The sequence below is a fragment of the Osmerus eperlanus genome, chromosome 27 (assembly GCF_963692335.1).
Source record: "Osmerus eperlanus chromosome 27, fOsmEpe2.1, whole genome shotgun sequence".
Taxonomy (NCBI): Eukaryota; Metazoa; Chordata; class Actinopteri; order Osmeriformes; family Osmeridae; genus Osmerus; species Osmerus eperlanus.
In genome coordinates this window covers 3,704,078-3,720,522 of record NC_085044.1, presented here as the reverse complement: position 1 = coordinate 3,720,522, position 16,445 = coordinate 3,704,078, and the positions used below count along the sequence as shown (strand labels likewise).

The 16,445-nt window shown below is 47.1% G+C and overlaps 3 protein-coding genes across 4 annotated transcripts; 2 read left to right on the top strand and 1 right to left on the bottom strand.

Annotated features, from left to right (window-relative positions):
• The first annotated feature begins 1,803 nt into the window (after nt 1-1,803).
• On the top strand, nt 1,804-4,193 carry pafah1b2 (platelet-activating factor acetylhydrolase 1b, catalytic subunit 2). The gene is made up of 6 exons (XM_062453483.1): nt 1,804-2,168; nt 2,706-2,793; nt 2,907-2,996; nt 3,177-3,293; nt 3,661-3,783; nt 3,898-4,193. Exons 2-6 carry the CDS (start codon nt 2,713-2,715, stop codon nt 4,174-4,176), a joined length of 690 nt encoding a protein of 229 aa, XP_062309467.1. The 5' UTR covers nt 1,804-2,168; nt 2,706-2,712; the 3' UTR covers nt 4,177-4,193.
• Nucleotides 4,194-8,445: 4,252 nt separating this feature from the next.
• Nucleotides 8,446-9,968, top strand: apoa1a (apolipoprotein A-Ia). Its single transcript, XM_062453473.1, has 4 exons — nt 8,446-8,523; nt 8,651-8,701; nt 8,825-8,969; nt 9,156-9,968. Exons 2-4 carry the CDS (start codon nt 8,659-8,661, stop codon nt 9,754-9,756), a joined length of 789 nt encoding a protein of 262 aa, XP_062309457.1. The 5' UTR covers nt 8,446-8,523; nt 8,651-8,658; the 3' UTR covers nt 9,757-9,968.
• A 106-nt stretch (nt 9,969-10,074) lies between these two features.
• On the bottom strand, nt 10,075-14,923 carry rnf214 (ring finger protein 214). 2 transcript variants are annotated; one of them, XM_062453382.1, is made up of 16 exons: nt 14,763-14,923; nt 14,625-14,673; nt 14,353-14,521; nt 14,205-14,264; nt 13,873-14,013; nt 13,610-13,743; nt 13,452-13,520; nt 13,187-13,283; nt 12,949-13,037; nt 12,758-12,839; nt 12,577-12,672; nt 12,191-12,495; nt 11,617-11,734; nt 11,382-11,531; nt 11,069-11,170; nt 10,075-10,908 (listed from the first exon to the last, which is right to left on the bottom strand). In XM_062453382.1, the coding sequence occupies exons 2-16, from the start codon at nt 14,669-14,671 to the stop codon at nt 10,846-10,848; spliced, it is 1,722 nt and encodes a 573-aa protein (XP_062309366.1). In that variant the 5' UTR covers nt 14,672-14,673; nt 14,763-14,923; the 3' UTR covers nt 10,075-10,845. The 2 variants fall into 2 exon arrangements, with proteins under 2 accessions (XP_062309366.1, XP_062309367.1); XM_062453383.1 differs by having other exon boundaries at nt 14,791-14,919.
• Nucleotides 14,924-16,445: the final 1,522 nt, after the last annotated feature.

The window sequence follows — 16,445 nt, the reverse complement described above, 5'->3', positions numbered from 1 at the left end:
AAACACATTCCCTTTATCAATTCATTTTAGCATGTGCTGGATTAAAATCTTTAATGACTACTCTGAAAATGTGACATCACACATTAAAAGATATATAACCGCCAAAGTGCCAAAACCTTCACATTTCCAAATGACAAAATTGCATCTTTGTCAAATGTGTTTCTTATGCCGAGGGTGATACCTTTTTGTACATATTTGAAACTGTAGCTAAGACTTCTGCCTTTGCTGATAAATTGCAATACCATATTTACAAGAGATGACACCTCGCTTGACCCCCTCTCCCTATTCCTTTGCATCACCCTCATCATTCTTGCTTCTTTTACTCGTCTCAACCACTGTTTTGCTGGATTCCAAAGAGTACCCACAAGAACTGGATTATGAGGTATGTGATGGCGTATATTTAACCTTACAGATATTTATTTGGATTTATGTACAGTTGTAGATATTTTACTTCAGTGTGTTAATAGTTTTATTTTGTATGTAAACATTTTCTTCGTATTCCCTTGAGTGTCATTGGGTAGAACAGTGACTTTGACCAAGATCATGATAGATGATTTACAGTTGATCCAGGATATGAATTTATATTATAATATTAATATATTGTGTAAACCAAGAGATATGTTGGTATTCTGAATACATTTTTGCATTATTCTTAAAGATTTGCAACTGACCTTGGTTTTTGTGACCTCCATTATGATTTTAATAGAAATGAATTGGACAAGTTTGCCATTGCTCGGAAGAATTTTCAAATCCATTATCCATCATTATTATCCATAACATCATTTAAAACATCTTACTCTTTATATTTCAGATGTTGTCAGATAACACTTTTGACGTACAGAAAGACTCCATACCACTGTATCAGCCTGTAGATGTTGAAGGATTAGGAGAGAATTTCCTATTTGGATCTAGAGATATCCGAAGTTTAGCAGAACCGGATCCAGAACTTATCATGGAAAACGATGCAGAGCATATTCGTGTCTGGCCACGTGTCCTCCTAGACTACATGGGTCAAAAGTACAGAGGCAGGACTAAGAAAGACCCAAAACAAGAATGTGCCAAGTTAACGGATGGCAAAGGTAGAGGATGTTAAATGACAGACAATCCGGCCAAACACACTGAGGTACATTCGTCACACTTTCCTTGAAGAAGTTTTGATCAGCTCTCAACTCTTTTTATGAATATCCTCATGTATACAGACTTTATATTGAATGTGTAGTGCATCTCCATTGTTATTTCTGTCCACAGTTATGTTGCCTATGTTGCATCAATAAGTCGTATGAATTATGTTTATATGACTGAACATGCCTTCTAAATTCTTAATAAAAATACTATTATTGTGCAGAGCATCTATTCAGCTGTAGTATGACTCCTTATTCGTAATTAGTCGTTTACCAATGTGCCAGAATGTGAGAATGTCAGTTAGATTTAAATTTCAGTTAGATGTAATTGGTTGTGTTCAAAATGTACGAGATGTGCAAAATCTAATCATATTCCATGAATGGGCTTATTAATAGGCTCATTTTTCATTCTATTATTGTCATGAGACGTTTAAAGATCCATTGATATTGATTGGGCTTGGTGGTTCTGGACCTTTAAGTGTCGAGGATAAAGGAAAAACGTACTAATATTATTAGTTACAGTAGGCTACATATTTCGATTAGTCTCAACTTCTGAAATCCACTTTACCCTTATGTAAAGGGGCAGTTAATGTAGTTACCTTTACTTTGAAATTCTTGAGAAAAAACAACAATTACGATATGTGTTCCGTTTTTGATGTCAATTTCACACTGGCCGGACGGACGAAAGCGCAAGCGAACTGAGAAGGGGGGACTGAAGAAAGGGAAAGCGAAGAGGAACGAAAAGAGAGACTGGATAAGAACCCTTTTTGTGCACCAAGTACTTGAAGAATAGATAGGACCTTGTGATATTATTGCCTAAAGCAAGGCGAGGAGTTTATTTACGTCTGGGTTTTATCACTGGCTAGTTTATATGGGAAGCTAGCTCGCTCGCTAGTAGGATCCTACAGCAGTAGCGCGGGAGCAGGCATCCTTGGACGCACGGCCACATCGGAGGCTTGCACTTGCAGGCAGTTTCTGTGCCTCCGGGAGGCTCCTAGCTAACTGGGCAAATTACTAGACACGCATTGGATCATCAGAAGTTATCAGGTATGGGTAAAACGTTGTCGGAATTCTCAAATACTATCTAGTTCAGCTAGCTAATAAACTACTGTACTACTAGCTAGCACTAGCTAGCAAGCTCACGGGCGTACCCTGGTTGTGTTTGTGTTGGTACTGACTGACTGACTGCAGCACTGCGATGGTCTGTGCACTAATTTGGGTGCTTGGAGAAGGCCTTGAAACTAAGCGCAATTTGTCGGCAATCAACTAACAAGGCCTATTAGGACTCTCCAGTTTACATTTGACATTTGAATTAACTAACTACGTACATTGCATACGTTGGCTGCCAAAAAAGCCGCCCAGCCATTTCCTACAATGTCATTGTTTGATGTGTAAATCAATGGGTCGGTCTTTGTGGTGGTTAGAAAACACCCACCCTTCTCCTGTTCCCTCTTGCCCCCAGGAGGCCTGTATCAAGCTAGCTAGCAGTAGCCTATACTGTACCCTTTACCTGCAACACCACGACTGTTGGCACACTGGAAATATGAAACAGCGTTTGTGTGACCCGTGACTGTTGTCTGTCAGGGACGAGATGAGTGGCGACGAGATGAACCCCGCAGCGGTGGCCGAGCCGGTGGAGGATGTGCAAGGCGACGGGCGCTGGATATCCCAGGTTAGCAGTCATTTATCAGACAGACATTCTCTCTACATCGATTTAGTACAGTAGGGCATCGTCCAACATGGGCTGCTGTTGTTGAGTGTGTCCATGCTGTGTTCCATCTGCAGCACATGCGGTTTGTTCAAGAGTGCAAGGATGCTGAGCCTGAGGTGCTGTTTGTGGGAGACTCCATGGTGCAGCTTATGCAACAGTACGAGGTGAGAGCTGTTGACAGGGTGTCTGTTTGAATATTTAAATTGACTAGTATGGCCAATGTTCATTTGAGGCCTGTTAGCAACTTAGCCCTTAGCCCTGTATGTCGCACGAATAACCCCCCCTTATTACAATCGTGGCGCTTGTGTTCCGTTGCTCTTGACGATACACGGCTGTGTCCGCAGATCTGGCGAGAGATCTTTTCTCCTTTGCACGCGCTCAACTTCGGCATTGGGGGGGACACCACCTGTAATGTGCTGTGGAGGCTGCAGAACGGAGAACTGGATAACATCAGACCCAAGGTGGGACCCCACCGAGACACAACACCATGTCAGACTTGGTTAGGAGATCTGTTGGAACAAAGTTGCCTTCATTCCTTTAGCAGACTATTTTATCCTAAGGGATGTCCACATGGTAAATACTGAGGATAATCAAGGTCCACAAGTGCACGGTTTTAACGCTATATCGGTGGTTAGTGCCAAGCAATGGTCTTTATTAGTTAGTGCTGTGATTATGCAAAAATGCACTGTGTGCCAAGGCCCAGGGTTGTTTTCTTGGCGTGCTGAGTAGATCGGGAAAGCATGGTGATGTGAAGGTATGGGGGGTGTGGAGGTTGGCCCTGATTGGATGTAACCCAAAACCGCTTCTCTCGAAACCGCTCCCCCATAGGTTGCGGTGGTGTGGGTAGGAACCAACAATCACGAGCACACAGCGGAGCAAGTTGCAGGGGGGATCCTCGCCATCGCACAGCTGCTCACCTCCCGCCTTTCCAAGGCCAAGGTCGTCGTGCTGGTGAGTTCGGGGGGAAACGGCGTTGGATAACGGCGGGCGTTTGGAGAAATACATTCGTCGTTGTTGTTTTTTCACCCCACCTCACACCGTGTTTCGTGTCCGAACCCCCTCCAGGGCCTGCTGCCTCGCGGCGAGAGGCCCAACCCCCTGAGGGAGAAGAACGCGGCGGTCAACGGCTTCCTGCGCTCCTGGCTCCCGCGGCTGGGCCAGGCGCAGTTCCTGGACGTGGGCGCGGGCCTCGTGCACACCGACGGCTCCATCACCCCCCAGGACATGTTTGACTTCCTGCACCTGACGGCGGCGGGGTACCGCGCCGTGGCCAAGCCCCTGAGCGAGCTGCTGCTCCAGATCCTGGAGGAGAAGCCCGAGGAGAGGAAGGCCTCGCTGGTCTGAGGGGATGGGGATGGGGAAGGGGGGAGGGCGGGCGGGCACTTCAGCCAGAGGCAGGCTTCACGCATCCTTCTGGTAGAGGTGATGTTTGGGGGGGTATTATCAGGTGGGACGTGTGAGGCATGTCTCTGGCTGTTGGATATGTCCCTCACTTAAAAAAGGTTGTGCACAGGAGAGAGAGAGAGGGTGGGGAGGGTCCCTGGAGTGCGAGGGCCTGCAGGAGGAGTATGTGGGACCACCTCCATGTGTGCTGGAGGCGTGGAGAGGTGACGGGGGGAGAGAGGGAGGGGAGACGGCGCTTGACACGCTCACAGTACTCGCCAGCCTCGGTGAGTTTGTGGAGAAGAGGTGAAGCTGGAGGGAGGGTTCCAAAGCACCCTCATGAGCCTTGTCTGTAGAGATATACGCAGACCACAATTGAATAAAAACATGGGAGTTCGAGGCTGGACAGAGACTCTTAAATATGCTTTGTCATGAGTGAACTCGCTTCACTGCACTTGTGCAGTGTATATCAACAGCGAGGTGTATATCAACAGAGACAGCTTAGGAGCACATGAAAAACAAAAGTTTGTCTTAAGGCCCTAATGAAAGTCCATACATACTTCTAACTCTCTGTGCCTTGCCGACTACACAAAAAAAAAACGACATTGATCAGACCAATCATCCTCCAGCACACTTTTTGTCAGCCAAAATTTCAACCACTGGCTCTCTCTTCCCTCCTTAAACGGTAAATAGCAACTCAAATACCATCTCTCTCTCTCCCTCTCCTCCCCCCCCCCCCACATACAATCCACCTGGGCTCGTCTCCAGCACGTAGATTCATCGATGTTTCTTGTTTTCAGTGTTTTGTGTCATGTACTCCCCCCCCCCTTCTCTAATTCACTAGCACCTGCCTTCTAACACATGACATTGTCGCTGGACTCTGAAACGGAAGCCCTACGCTAAAAGCTACTGATGCAGGTCGACGTGAGATCAACTGCATGCTAAAAAGCCAATCGCAGCTCACCTAGAGAATGTCATGTGTTTGTGGCCTTCAGCCTGTTCTCGTTATGTATTTTCCCGGTGCAGTTCTTTTTGAAAGTGGTTACCGAGGTCCTCCCTGGAGCATCAAATGTTCTCATGTTACTATCGTCTTACGCTGTACATGTATGCTACCTTGCTCTATATCGATGTACAACTCTGTTACAGTGTGTTCGTGCGAGTGAGAGAGCTAGCCTTTATACAGGTAAGAAGTGTGCTTGCGTGTGTGTTAGTGTCACTTGCGGAGTATGTGAATCGTTTCGTGCGAGTGGCTCAAAGTGACTCATTTGTATATAATACATATATGTGAAGCATGGGCAGGTGACGTTGTGTTGCGAATGGCGTTTGTAAGTAAGCATCTGTACCCTGTGCAAAATGCACCATCACTGGCTTATTGTCACATGCTAAACAAGATAAAGCATTCCAATAAAGGACCGTGGATGTAAATATGTTGTGGGAGGGACTTCCTAATGTGAATGTGAAGTTTGGGTTGTGAGTTGTGTGTTATAGATGTATGTGCGATGCCTTTGCCTCTAGAGGGAGCCACAGCAAGCAAGTTGCACCTTAATTGGAGTATCGATCACTTAATAGATATCATATATATTTGAACATTGATACAATTACAAAATGAACTCGGTAAACTACACCAATTTAATTGAAGCTGCATTCTAGTGTTATTGTAGTGTATGACAAGTTAATCTGTTTATAAACTTTATAAACATTGTGAGTGATATGTGATTTAATTAGACTTGGTTTTTAATACCTGAATTTTCTGTCCTGGACATGGGTTCCACAGTGCAACAGTAGGTGTTTGCAAATTGAAGGAAACCTTTGTAGACACACTGAAACCTTGTGTGACTAATGCTGACGTCAATCTTGTTCCCCCGGTTTTGCTGAGTCGGCTTCAGAATACTGCCAAGTAACACAAGTGAGCAATAGTACTGAGACTCGGGTTTACAGTTTAAAACAGGCTTGAGCAAGGACTGACACATTGTGAATACAGAGAGGGTCGCAGCCCACTGAGACACACCCTACTGGCTTACGTCATGACCAGGGTCAGACTGGCCGTCGGGAGATTTCCCAAACGGCCGGTCAAATGGCCGTGGCATAATGCAAAAAAAAAAAAAAAAAAAAAAATATATATATATATATATAATAATAATACAGGATCATAGGCTGGTCTGTGTTTCAAAGTCCCGGGCTGTTTTCCGTCCCAGTCCAGACCTGGTCATGTTACTTTGTTTCATATGGAAACTTGTGTCCTGATTGTAATGCAAAGGTCAAGTGACAAGCAGTTCACTTCCTTACAAACCAAGGTTATAAGTAGCGGATCCTGTTTGAAAGTCAATCAAGTCTAGTTCAACTATATAACCACAGCTCAAGGTTTCGACTCCGAATGTTAGTTCCTATAACGTTTTTTCAAACTGAAGCATCTCTGAAAGGTTTTTCAAATCATCAAATACGCCCTTCCATCTGGTCATTCTTCAACGCTCATTCATTTTGGGTTTTATTGTACACTTGGACCTGACGAGGGTCTCGTGTCGAATGAAAAAGGTCAATTAATAGACAAAGATCATAACGTACATGCTCGACAACAGGCTCCACACTGATGGTGAAAGTAAGGCTGTACAGCCCAGAGTTTACTGACCATGGAGATAAGAGGTGAACAGAGACTGTTGTCTTAGAACCACTGCACCAACTGACACCGGTGATACAGAGATAAGGTATCATTCTGCTGTAGAGAGAGATTCATAGATTCAACGTACATCTCTCAAAGTCTCCCTCTGGCTGATAGCCCATGTACAGTCCAATGTTCTACGGACGTGGAATTGTTTCTTCAGTGTGCTGGACATGCTGGTGCTTATTCAATCAACATGAAAACACTGCACGTGGCTGAGTACATTAGTTCCAACGCAGCTGATTGGAATCCATCTCACAATCCAGGTGATTACTGTATGTCCCAACAAAGACATGGACAATGTACCCATCACACTGTAGAAGAATTGTGGATTCGGTAAGAAACTAATTTGGAGTTTGAAATTCTTGGACTGTTCTGTCTGAAGCCCAATCCTATTTCTATTTTCACACATTGGATGGATGTCCCTTCTCTCAAATGTCTTTCCACTCCGGAAGTTTAGTTTAGTTTTTAGGATAAAAAAGGAAATAATTAAATAAATACTTAAAAACAAAAAAAAACAACAACAAAAAAACACTAAAAACAGGTATTGACATGATCAAGTGACTTGAATCAATCTCAGTCCAGAAAACAAACCAAACTCATTGACAGACTCAGAGATGCAGAAAAGACTAGCATTCATGTGCCTGGATTGTGACACCATTCTGATCAAGCAGCATACCTAGTAGGACGTTTACCCACTGAATGAGAATGTACAGTATAAATGGCACAGAAAGGGGCAAGGTTTGGAACACGTTGCCAACCCGGATACAACACCCTGCTGGTTTACTGCTGTGGCTTATGGATTCCCTGTGACAGATCAGCATATCTTATCTGTTGCACTAGCAGTATTTACTGGAAGTGTTTGAATGGACAAGAAACTGTTGCCTGGACTAAAATGGGAAGGTCTCGACCCGTAACACAGGGTGTAACTTTGCTGAGATAGCCCATAGGCCATCAAGTTTGATAGGTCATATTCCGATCACCTATTGGGTTAGTGGCAGTAGGAAAATATCAGTAAAGTGAGGAAGCAAAACAGAGGAACATTATGATGAAATACTAAGCAAAAAAATCGTAAAAATAACCCCTCAGAGAATGAAAAATCACAACAGGTAGAACCTTGTAAACATTAGGTTGGTGCCATCTGTTCTTTCATATAAAGTATGTATCTAATCATCCATCATTTGTGTGTAGAAGGCCTCCACGTAGTGGAGATGCATTGATGTGTACAGTTCTGCCTGTGCATACCTGGGCAAATGTTTATCTCTTACAATCACACATGCCTACTTGGTTACTGGTTACTCAAGCATATCTGCTCACTCCTGTCCATCAAGCAGCAGAAATCTCAGTTATAAGGAAAAGAGAGAGGACTTTGGAAGAGGGTAACGAGTGCACGACGGGGACATCTGATAAACCCATGTCTAAGGTATGTTAGCTGTTGGCTGACGACGTTGTACCTGGTGGAAGTCTGCCCCTCCTCTTCCTTTTTTACCTCTCTGACCCTTGAACTTGAACCTCCAGGTGGGCTGTGAGGGTCTGAGGTCCAACCTTTGAGCAACGCACACACGCGCAAATACCACACCTGCGCTCGTTCCTATAAAAGCTGTCCAGCCCCGTTCATCGGTCTCAATCTCACAGAGCAGCACCTCCCCAAGGTAAGAGACATTGTCAGCAGAGGACATGGGTTGAGCGCTAAGAGCCCATGGAAAACCATCGGAATCGAGAACACCAGCTGAAACCTACAGCGTGTTAACGTCTTTCTTTTTTCTCTCTCTCTTCAAGGATTCACCATGAAATTTGTGGCTCTTGCACTGACCCTCTTGTTGGCCGTCGGTTAGTATTTGCTCGTACTCTGATTCAAGTGTCGCTGGCTGTGTTTGACCGATTGGGTGAGGCCTAAACGTACTAAAACACCGGTCTTTCCTGTGTGTGTGTCCCCCCCCTCTCACCATGCAGGCTCCCATGCCATGGCTCTGCAGAACGATGCTCCTTCCCAGCTGGAACATGTCAGGGCTGCCGCTATGGTGTATCTGACCCAGGTTAAGGAGACCGCCATGAAGACCCTCGACCACCTGGACGGAACCGAGTACGCCGAGTACAAGTAAGGCAAACTATGTGTGGCTTCATGTTATTGTGCTTGGCGTGTTCAGATGCTTTGCGGTGTAGATCATAGGGTTACACGGTGTAGGATGGAGTTTCCGATTTTGCGACGTTTCTGCTGCTCGTCACGGCAACCCTCCTCTTGTTCCTCCTCGATAACCTTTCCTTCCCCCCCCCCCCGTCTCAGGGTCAAGCTCTCCGAGAGCCTGGACCAGCTGCACGCGTACGCCCGGACCGCCTCCGAGACCATCACCCCCTACGGCGACGCCTACTCCGCCCAGTTCCTGGACGCCACCAAGGACGTGCGCGAGCGCGTCATGGCCGACGTGGAGGACCTGCGCGTCCAGCTGGAGCCCAAGCGCGAGGAGCTGAGGCAGGTCCTGCAGAAGCACATGGACGACTACCGCGCCAAGCTCGAGCCCGTCTTCGAAGAGTACTTGACCAAGAACAAGGAGGACGTCGAGGCCCTCAGGGCCAAGCTGCAGCCCCTGCTCGAGGAGATGCGCTCCAAGGTGGAGGCCAACGTGGAGGAGACCAAGTCCAAGCTCCTGCCCATGGTGGAGGTCGTCCGCAACAAGATGACCGCCCGCCTGGAGGAGCTGAGGACCATGGCCGCCCCCTACGCTGACGAGTACAAAGAGCAGCTCACCAAGGCCGTGAGCGAGGTGAGGGAGAAGGTGGCACCCCATGCCCAGGACCTCCAGGGCAAGCTGGAGCCCTACATGGAAGACCTGAAGACCAGGGTCATGGCTCTCTACGAGACCCTGTCCCAGGCCCTCAAGGCATAAACGTCTTCTAGCCCCCTCCCCCGTACCAAGCACCAGCACGGTTCCAACTGCTGTTCGGGACACTCCGGACTCGTGTAACAGCGAGCAGAAAGTCACATCTACACCTGTGTTATAACATCCATGTCTGTGTGATTCCTGTTGTTTATTGGTGGTTGACATTTGGTGCAACTTCATCGATGACATATTGTCAATAAAAACGCAAAGTCACCAAAGGTTCTGTGGTAATGTTGTTCTTTTTTCTCAAACGATGGTACATTGATCTCAAACACACACGTTTATCGATGAGTAATTAGTGTGCTTGTGACCAAATCATAGCCAGATGTGGTTTCACAAATAAGTGGGTGATTATGAGGAAGTGTGACTGTCCAGATCTGGGATTCAGGAAGGCACAGGACAGCTCAGTGGTTAGAGTGTTTGGCTGCAGATCATGAGGTTTGGGGTTCACATCCTCCAAGTTGCTTTTGGATGAAAGCTTTCGTCTCGTCACACTGAATATGTTGAAAACATCTTTAAAGTGTTCTGAGCATTCTTTTGCTACATCTTTAAAGTGCAGTGTAAAGTAAAGTTTTTAAAGTTACATTTTAATGTAGCATATCATTTCTGCCTTATGGGACTGATCAATTAAGATAGAAGATAAGATTTCAATATAGATATGAAACAGATTTGCACATTATGGACATTTGACATTAACTGAATAGGTTTGGAGGTAATATAGTGAAACAAACTTCCTCAGTTGTTGCAGTGGCCGCAAGCACACTTCACAATTTCACCAGACATTGCACCCTGTCTAGTTATCAGTACAATTCCTCCATCTGGAAGGAAAATGAAATGATAAAAAAAAATCAATTTGTATGCAACTCAAATGAACACACCACATTGTGTAGATTTTAATATAAACATGTAAAGCTCACAATGTAAAGGATGTCACAAAAAAAAAGACGCAAAAACAAGCTTATCTCAAGTAAGTAAAATCCCTTTGAACCAGTGTATAGACCTTCGGGATCAAACGTCAAACTTAAATCAAAGTTGTCTTTATTCAACAGTCAATAAAGGGAATGTTTCATTTCTCTCTTTCTTTCAAGGGCCGTTTCATTTAGCTGGGCAGAAGGGGCAGGAGTTGTTTTTGCTGGACTGCAGCCACACACTGATGCACTAAAAACCAGAGAAGAAGAAAACAATCAACACATATCTTTCCCCCCCCCCCCCATTTAAAACGATGGAATTTTCCTCCGGGCTCGCCTGTCTTTTAGCAACAGGTATCCACGGTGATGGTGACATCAGCACACACAGGGTACAGAGTACAGAGTCTCACCTCCTTGTGTACGGTGTGATTGCAGCTCATGATGTGCTGATTGACCGCCTCCACTTGGTTTTGGCACATGAGACACAGTTTACGACTGCTGTGAGACGCAGGCTGGACGCGTGGGGAGAACAAGAGCAGAACATCAGGTTGGACATACTGGAGATACATTAGTAGAGATAACATGCCTAATGCATTAACAAGTGTGTGCGATGCTACCTTTGGATGCCAGTTACCAAACTGAGGGTATTGCCATATAATACTGTCAGTTATGCATTTCTCTGATCTAACTCTTAATAGTCTACAGGCTGTGAGGAGTGTGTACCTGAGGCGGCCTGGTGTTGAAGACTTGCGCTACCGCGGGTCTTTGCTGAGGGGCCATGGGTCTCTGGATGGGGCCTGGGGGGCGTTGGATTGGGGTTGGCGGGCCAGGAAAGCCCCTGGCTGCGAAAGGAGGCCCGGTGGGTCCCTGGAGCTGCGAATATTCAGGTTCAAAGTCAGAGTCGGGGCCAGACCGGCGTACGCGTGCCTACGTGCGCTTCCACGCGAGACCGCCTCACCGCTCGCTCGTTCTGTTCCAGCCTCAGCGCCACCTGCTGGGTGACCTCCTCCATGGACATGCCGGCCATGGTGCCTCGGGACACCTTGATGTGCTGCAACACAGACATGAGCTGGGCCCTGATGGACGAGAGGAGAGGGAGGGAGGGACGTAGAGAGGGAAGGAGTGAGAGGTACAAAGGGAGGGAGAGAGAGAGAGAGGAGGAGATAGGTGAAAAGGGAGACAGAGAGGGAGTGAGAGGTAGAGACAGAGGGAGGGAGGGAGAGATAGAATGGGAGGGACAGAGAGGAGAGGGAAGGAGAGGGGGAGAGAAGTAGAGAGGGAAGAAGTGAGAGGTAGAAAGGGAGGGAGAGAGAGGGAGGAGAGGGGGAGACAGGTGAAAAGGGATGGAGTGAGAGAGGAAGGGAGGGACAGAGAGAGGAGGGGGAAGGAGGGAGAGAGACGTAAAAAGGAGGGGAGAGAGGTAGAGAGGCAAAAGAGAGAGAGGAAAGGTGAAGTTGCTCGACATCAGACGCCATCCCCTATAGCACGAGTACAGATGGTGTTTTAGCATCCCAGCGTACCCACAAGCTCACCTGGTGCAGAGTGGAAACCTGGCCCCCAGTTTCTCCAGCAGCTTGTCCAGTTTGCCGGCGGGTGGGGGGTTACTGGGCGGGGGGGGCTGGGCAGAGGGCTGGGAGGGAGGGGGCACCGCTGGGAGGCTGGCGCCAGGGGAATGAGAGGGGGATGGGGACGGGGCGAGTGGAGGGGTCACCCTGGCAGGGGCTGGGAAGGATGGAAGGTGCTGGGGGGCGAAGGGCATCGTCATGGGGGGTCCCATCTGGAAATGCTGCACAGGGAGTCTGGGTGACAAGACCATCTGACTGATTACCAGTTCCACCTGGGAGAGGAGAGGGATGGAGCCATCAGAAACACGCACACACCCCCCGACCCCCCCCCACACACACACACACCCACCCACCGTAGGGATGTGGGGAAGGTCCGGCAGGTTGACCGTGAGAAGGCTCTCTAACTTGTGGCCACTTTGCAGCAGCTGAAGATGATCCTTGAACTGGTTCTGAGAGGAGACAGATGCGATGGGGAGGGTTAGGGGGAGCACTGACAGACTGACAGACCTCACACGGGTTCCTCGGGATCCTCACCTGGAGGCCCACGAGACTGCCGTGCACCTCCGCTTGGATCTGCTCCCACCTCAGCCTCTCGTGCTGCTTGGACGGATCCATCCTGAAGGCACGAAGCGGTCGGTAAAAACACGGGGAGGTTTTGGACAGCCGGGTCCGAATCGGACGGCGACATGGTTCGAACAGGCGCAAGGTCGGCGCGGGTACGTTACCGGATGGTGTCAGTGTATTGCCTGGCTTCCTTCAACCAGTCGTTCACTTGTGACAGGGACATGTCCCTATACACCTCCAAGGCAGCCATCTGTTGAGCATACAGCGAACGTCAATAGGAAGTCCACATCTCACAGTTACAAGTACATGTCTCACTGTGTATCAGTAGACATGGATTGTGTGTGTGTGTGTGTGTGGAGCAGGTGGGGATTCAGACTGGCACCGTCCAGCCCGACTGACCTCGTCCCTCAGGGCAGCGAGGCCGGCCTCCTCGGCCTCTCTGTGGAGGCGCCCCATCTCCGTGTTGAGCTCGGACAGCTCCCGCGCCCAGGTCTGCCTGCAGGGGGCAGCAGAGTGTCAGGGCCAGGATTGACCACATGACCTGGTTTGGGTGGCAGGTTCGATTGCTGACTGACTGCACCGTGAAAGAGTAAACCACGCACCGGGACTGTTTGGGATTATGTTAAGGTGTGTTTTCAGTGCATGCATGTTTAAATATTCTTACTTCTCCTCGCCTTGTTCTTCTGTAAGGAGGCTCAGTTTCTTGTTGGTCTCCTCCAACTCCTGGGTCAGTCTGATAACACACACACACGGTTATGCATTAAAATCCACCTTATTCTGATTGGACTGCTGATCAGAGGACCCCTCCCTCTCCTCCCTCACCTGCTCTTCTCCTCCTCCATTCTGCTTCTCTCCGCATTAAGCTCCTGCTTCTTGACGGCAAAGTTCTTGCGGGTCGTCTTGCTGCAGTTCAGCTGCAGCTTCACGTGCACCGATTCGATCTTGTCCAAAACGGCCTGACCCCCCCCCCCCAAAAAAAACCCAACAAATGTCAAACACGGTTCAAAAGCTCTTAGGAACACCCAATACAACGGACTAGTGTGGGCGGCTCGCAGCCCGTGATGACGCAGACGGGACCGTCAGACCTGCTGCTGCCGTTTGCTCTCTTCGTTCTTCTGCTTCAAGCCGTCTACTTGGCTGCTGTGCTCGGCCTCCGCCTCTTTATACTGCTTCTGGAGCTCCTCGTAGTGTCTGGCCAGGACAGAGCTGCAGTCCTTCACAGCTTGCTGGAGGGGGAAGCACAAAGTGGGAGAAAAAAAACTAGGAAAAGGACGGAGAAATGTGTAAAGGAAAGTGACATTGTACACGTGGCTGTCTTTGCTTTTGGACACGTTATGCTACGACCCATCAGGATATAGTACAGAAGGTCAATTTAGAGGATTTTAAGTAGTGTGCTTTCATGTGGCTGTCGACATACCATCAACGACTCCCAGTTTGGCTCTGTGTTCACCTCTCTGTCTGTGGTCCAGTCTTCAGTCTATAAGGGACGCGATCACACAGGGTGACTTGTTGACATGTTTCAGTTCATACAGATACTTTAACAGTCTAGTCAGTCCAGCTGTTACCTGAATGCCTTGTTCCTCGTGTATCCGACCCTTCCAGGTTGTGTGAGGAACGTTGAGTCCATCTCCGCCGGCAAATGTGTCGATCTCGTCAACCGCAGTCGAGCTAAAGCCATTAGACCACTTAGTAGTGGTGGGGTCTGACCACGTTTGCTCGTGGAATCCTGCAGCACTGCGGACCAAAACAGTGAAAGTTAGCTACTTGACAGGCGACTTCCTGCTTTCAAATCACTAGCAACCTGTACATCTAGCTGTACGCGTTTTATATGTCTTACTTTGTCAACTCATCATCTACAGCCGACCCCCAGTCGATATTGTCCATTTCTAGAGAAAGTGAAAGCACGAATTTAGCAAAAGTGTAAACGAGAAAGATACCAACCCGAAATAAACTGGTGCATGAAGGAATACATTACGTTTGTATTGTTTTAATCCTGATTATACCAAAATGTGTTTCCTTTTCCGACAACACTTGTAGGTATTAGCTCCAACAGCATAAAGATGAACAAAGTCACAGCCAAAATATCTGTGCGAGTGTCTAACCTTGGGTCTAGTAAGAAACTAAAGCAGTACTTCCGGGTAATGATTTTGGTTGTACAATTTCAAAATAAAAGCGCCAGATTGGTTGTGCCTGTTTGGGAAAGAAAGATGGGTGGAAAACACTCGAGTGATATGTAAAAAACTCAACATTCAGGTATACATATTGCATACATACAACACAAATTGCTTAATACAGAATTGTGCAATACGATGTGCACTGAAATTACAGAACCTTTTCATACTAATACATGAATTGCAATGTTCTTGTTTTCTTTAATACACACAGAATATGGTCAACACACACTTTTCTTTACTATGAATTACTATTGGATTGCAGTGATGACACAGCTGGTACATGGTTTGGACAAAGCACAATATGTAGGAGAAGCATTAGTTAGCTGGCATTTTAAGACTGATCTCTGACCCTCCCTGCACGACCCAGCTCCGTTTGAAAAAACAGAACCCCTCAAGCTGGTACAGAACGCGTGTGTTTCAAGTCTAAGGGGGCATGGGAAGGGGTTGAGTTTTTTCATACTGCTCGTTACACAAAACCACCACGGTAGACCTACCCAACATGCCAATGCCACCCCCCTGTCACTCACTGAGAAACTCGCAGGAGAAAATACTAATCACATTCCACCACACAATTAGATACTCCATGTTTTCGTGACAATTGCATTCGTGTTTTTTAAATTTGTATATGTGTGTCAATGAATTGACGAGAACACCTTTCAACACACAACAGACAGTGCAAACACTAAGTGCCCACATCCACCATCAAGTGGATTTGCTTGTACAAATGTGTCTGATCTGGTAATTTTATGTCTAGGGCTGTTACGAACCCTGTGGTTCCCACTATCTAGGGTAGATGGTACAGAAACCCGTAACACTAAACTCATGCAAATCAGTGTAGTGTAAGGCACAGTGAGAACGATCGACACAGACAACCAAAGCAACCGTCAAACATCAACGTTTAATATAAACACACGGTAAAGGGGTTAGGGAAAAGGGACTGAGCTGGACCCAAGAAATGGAAGAATATATACAAAACACCCCTAATCTGAATTTGCCTGCCTCAAGTTCCACTAGACTAGACCATACAAAAATCCACTAGACTAGACTAACCCATACAAAAATACCTATCAACGTTTAATATAAAACACACGGTAAAGGGGTTAGGGAAAAGGGACTGAGCTGGACCCAAGAAATGGAAGAAAATATACAAAACACCCCTAATCTGAATTTGCCTGCCTCAAGTTCCACTAGACTAGACCATACAAAAATACAGTGGGTGGTACACTCAGTTCTAACTAGTGTTTTTAGACAAAGTTGTATCTCAAGTTGTGCATGCCCAAGGGCGACTTGCTAAGAACCCCCTTTCCCCAGGGACAAACAATACACACAGGTTCTAACAGGGACTAACCAACAACACCAACAACATTCACTCGCTCTGGATAAGAGCGTCTGGTAAATGACTAAATGTAACACAGAAAACAACCGACTAGACAACACCAAACAATACCCCACAGCAATACATACTCACATGAAACAAGTATGAC

What these genes read in the sequence shown, in the direction of transcription:
- pafah1b2 (XM_062453483.1), top strand. Translation starts at nt 2,713, where the DNA reads ATGAGTGGCGACGAGATGAACCCCGCAGCGGTGGCCGAGCCGGTGGAG. An exon ending in AGCTTATGCAACAGTACGAG is followed by an intron (nt 2,997 to 3,176) that starts GTGAGAGCTGTT and finishes CTGTGTCCGCAG; the next exon opens with ATCTGGCGAGAGATCTTTTC. An exon ending in TGGATAACATCAGACCCAAG is followed by an intron (nt 3,294 to 3,660) that starts GTGGGACCCCAC and finishes GCTCCCCCATAG; the next exon opens with GTTGCGGTGGTGTGGGTAGG.
- apoa1a (XM_062453473.1), top strand. Translation starts at nt 8,659, where the DNA reads ATGAAATTTGTGGCTCTTGCACTGACCCTCTTGTTGGCCGTCG. An exon ending in GACCCTCTTGTTGGCCGTCG is followed by an intron (nt 8,702 to 8,824) that starts GTTAGTATTTGC and finishes CTCACCATGCAG; the next exon opens with GCTCCCATGCCATGGCTCTG. An exon ending in ACCGAGTACGCCGAGTACAA is followed by an intron (nt 8,970 to 9,155) that starts GTAAGGCAAACT and finishes CCCCCGTCTCAG; the next exon opens with GGTCAAGCTCTCCGAGAGCC.
- rnf214 (XM_062453382.1), bottom strand. Translation starts at nt 14,671, where the DNA reads ATGGACAATATCGACTGGGGGTCGGCTGTAGATGATGAGTTGACAAA. An exon ending in ATGGAGGAGGAGAAGAGCAG is followed by an intron (nt 13,521 to 13,609) that starts GTGAGGGAGGAG and finishes GTGTGTTATCAG; the next exon opens with ACTGACCCAGGAGTTGGAGG. An exon ending in GAAGAACAAGGCGAGGAGAA is followed by an intron (nt 13,284 to 13,451) that starts GTAAGAATATTT and finishes TGCCCCCTGCAG; the next exon opens with GCAGACCTGGGCGCGGGAGC.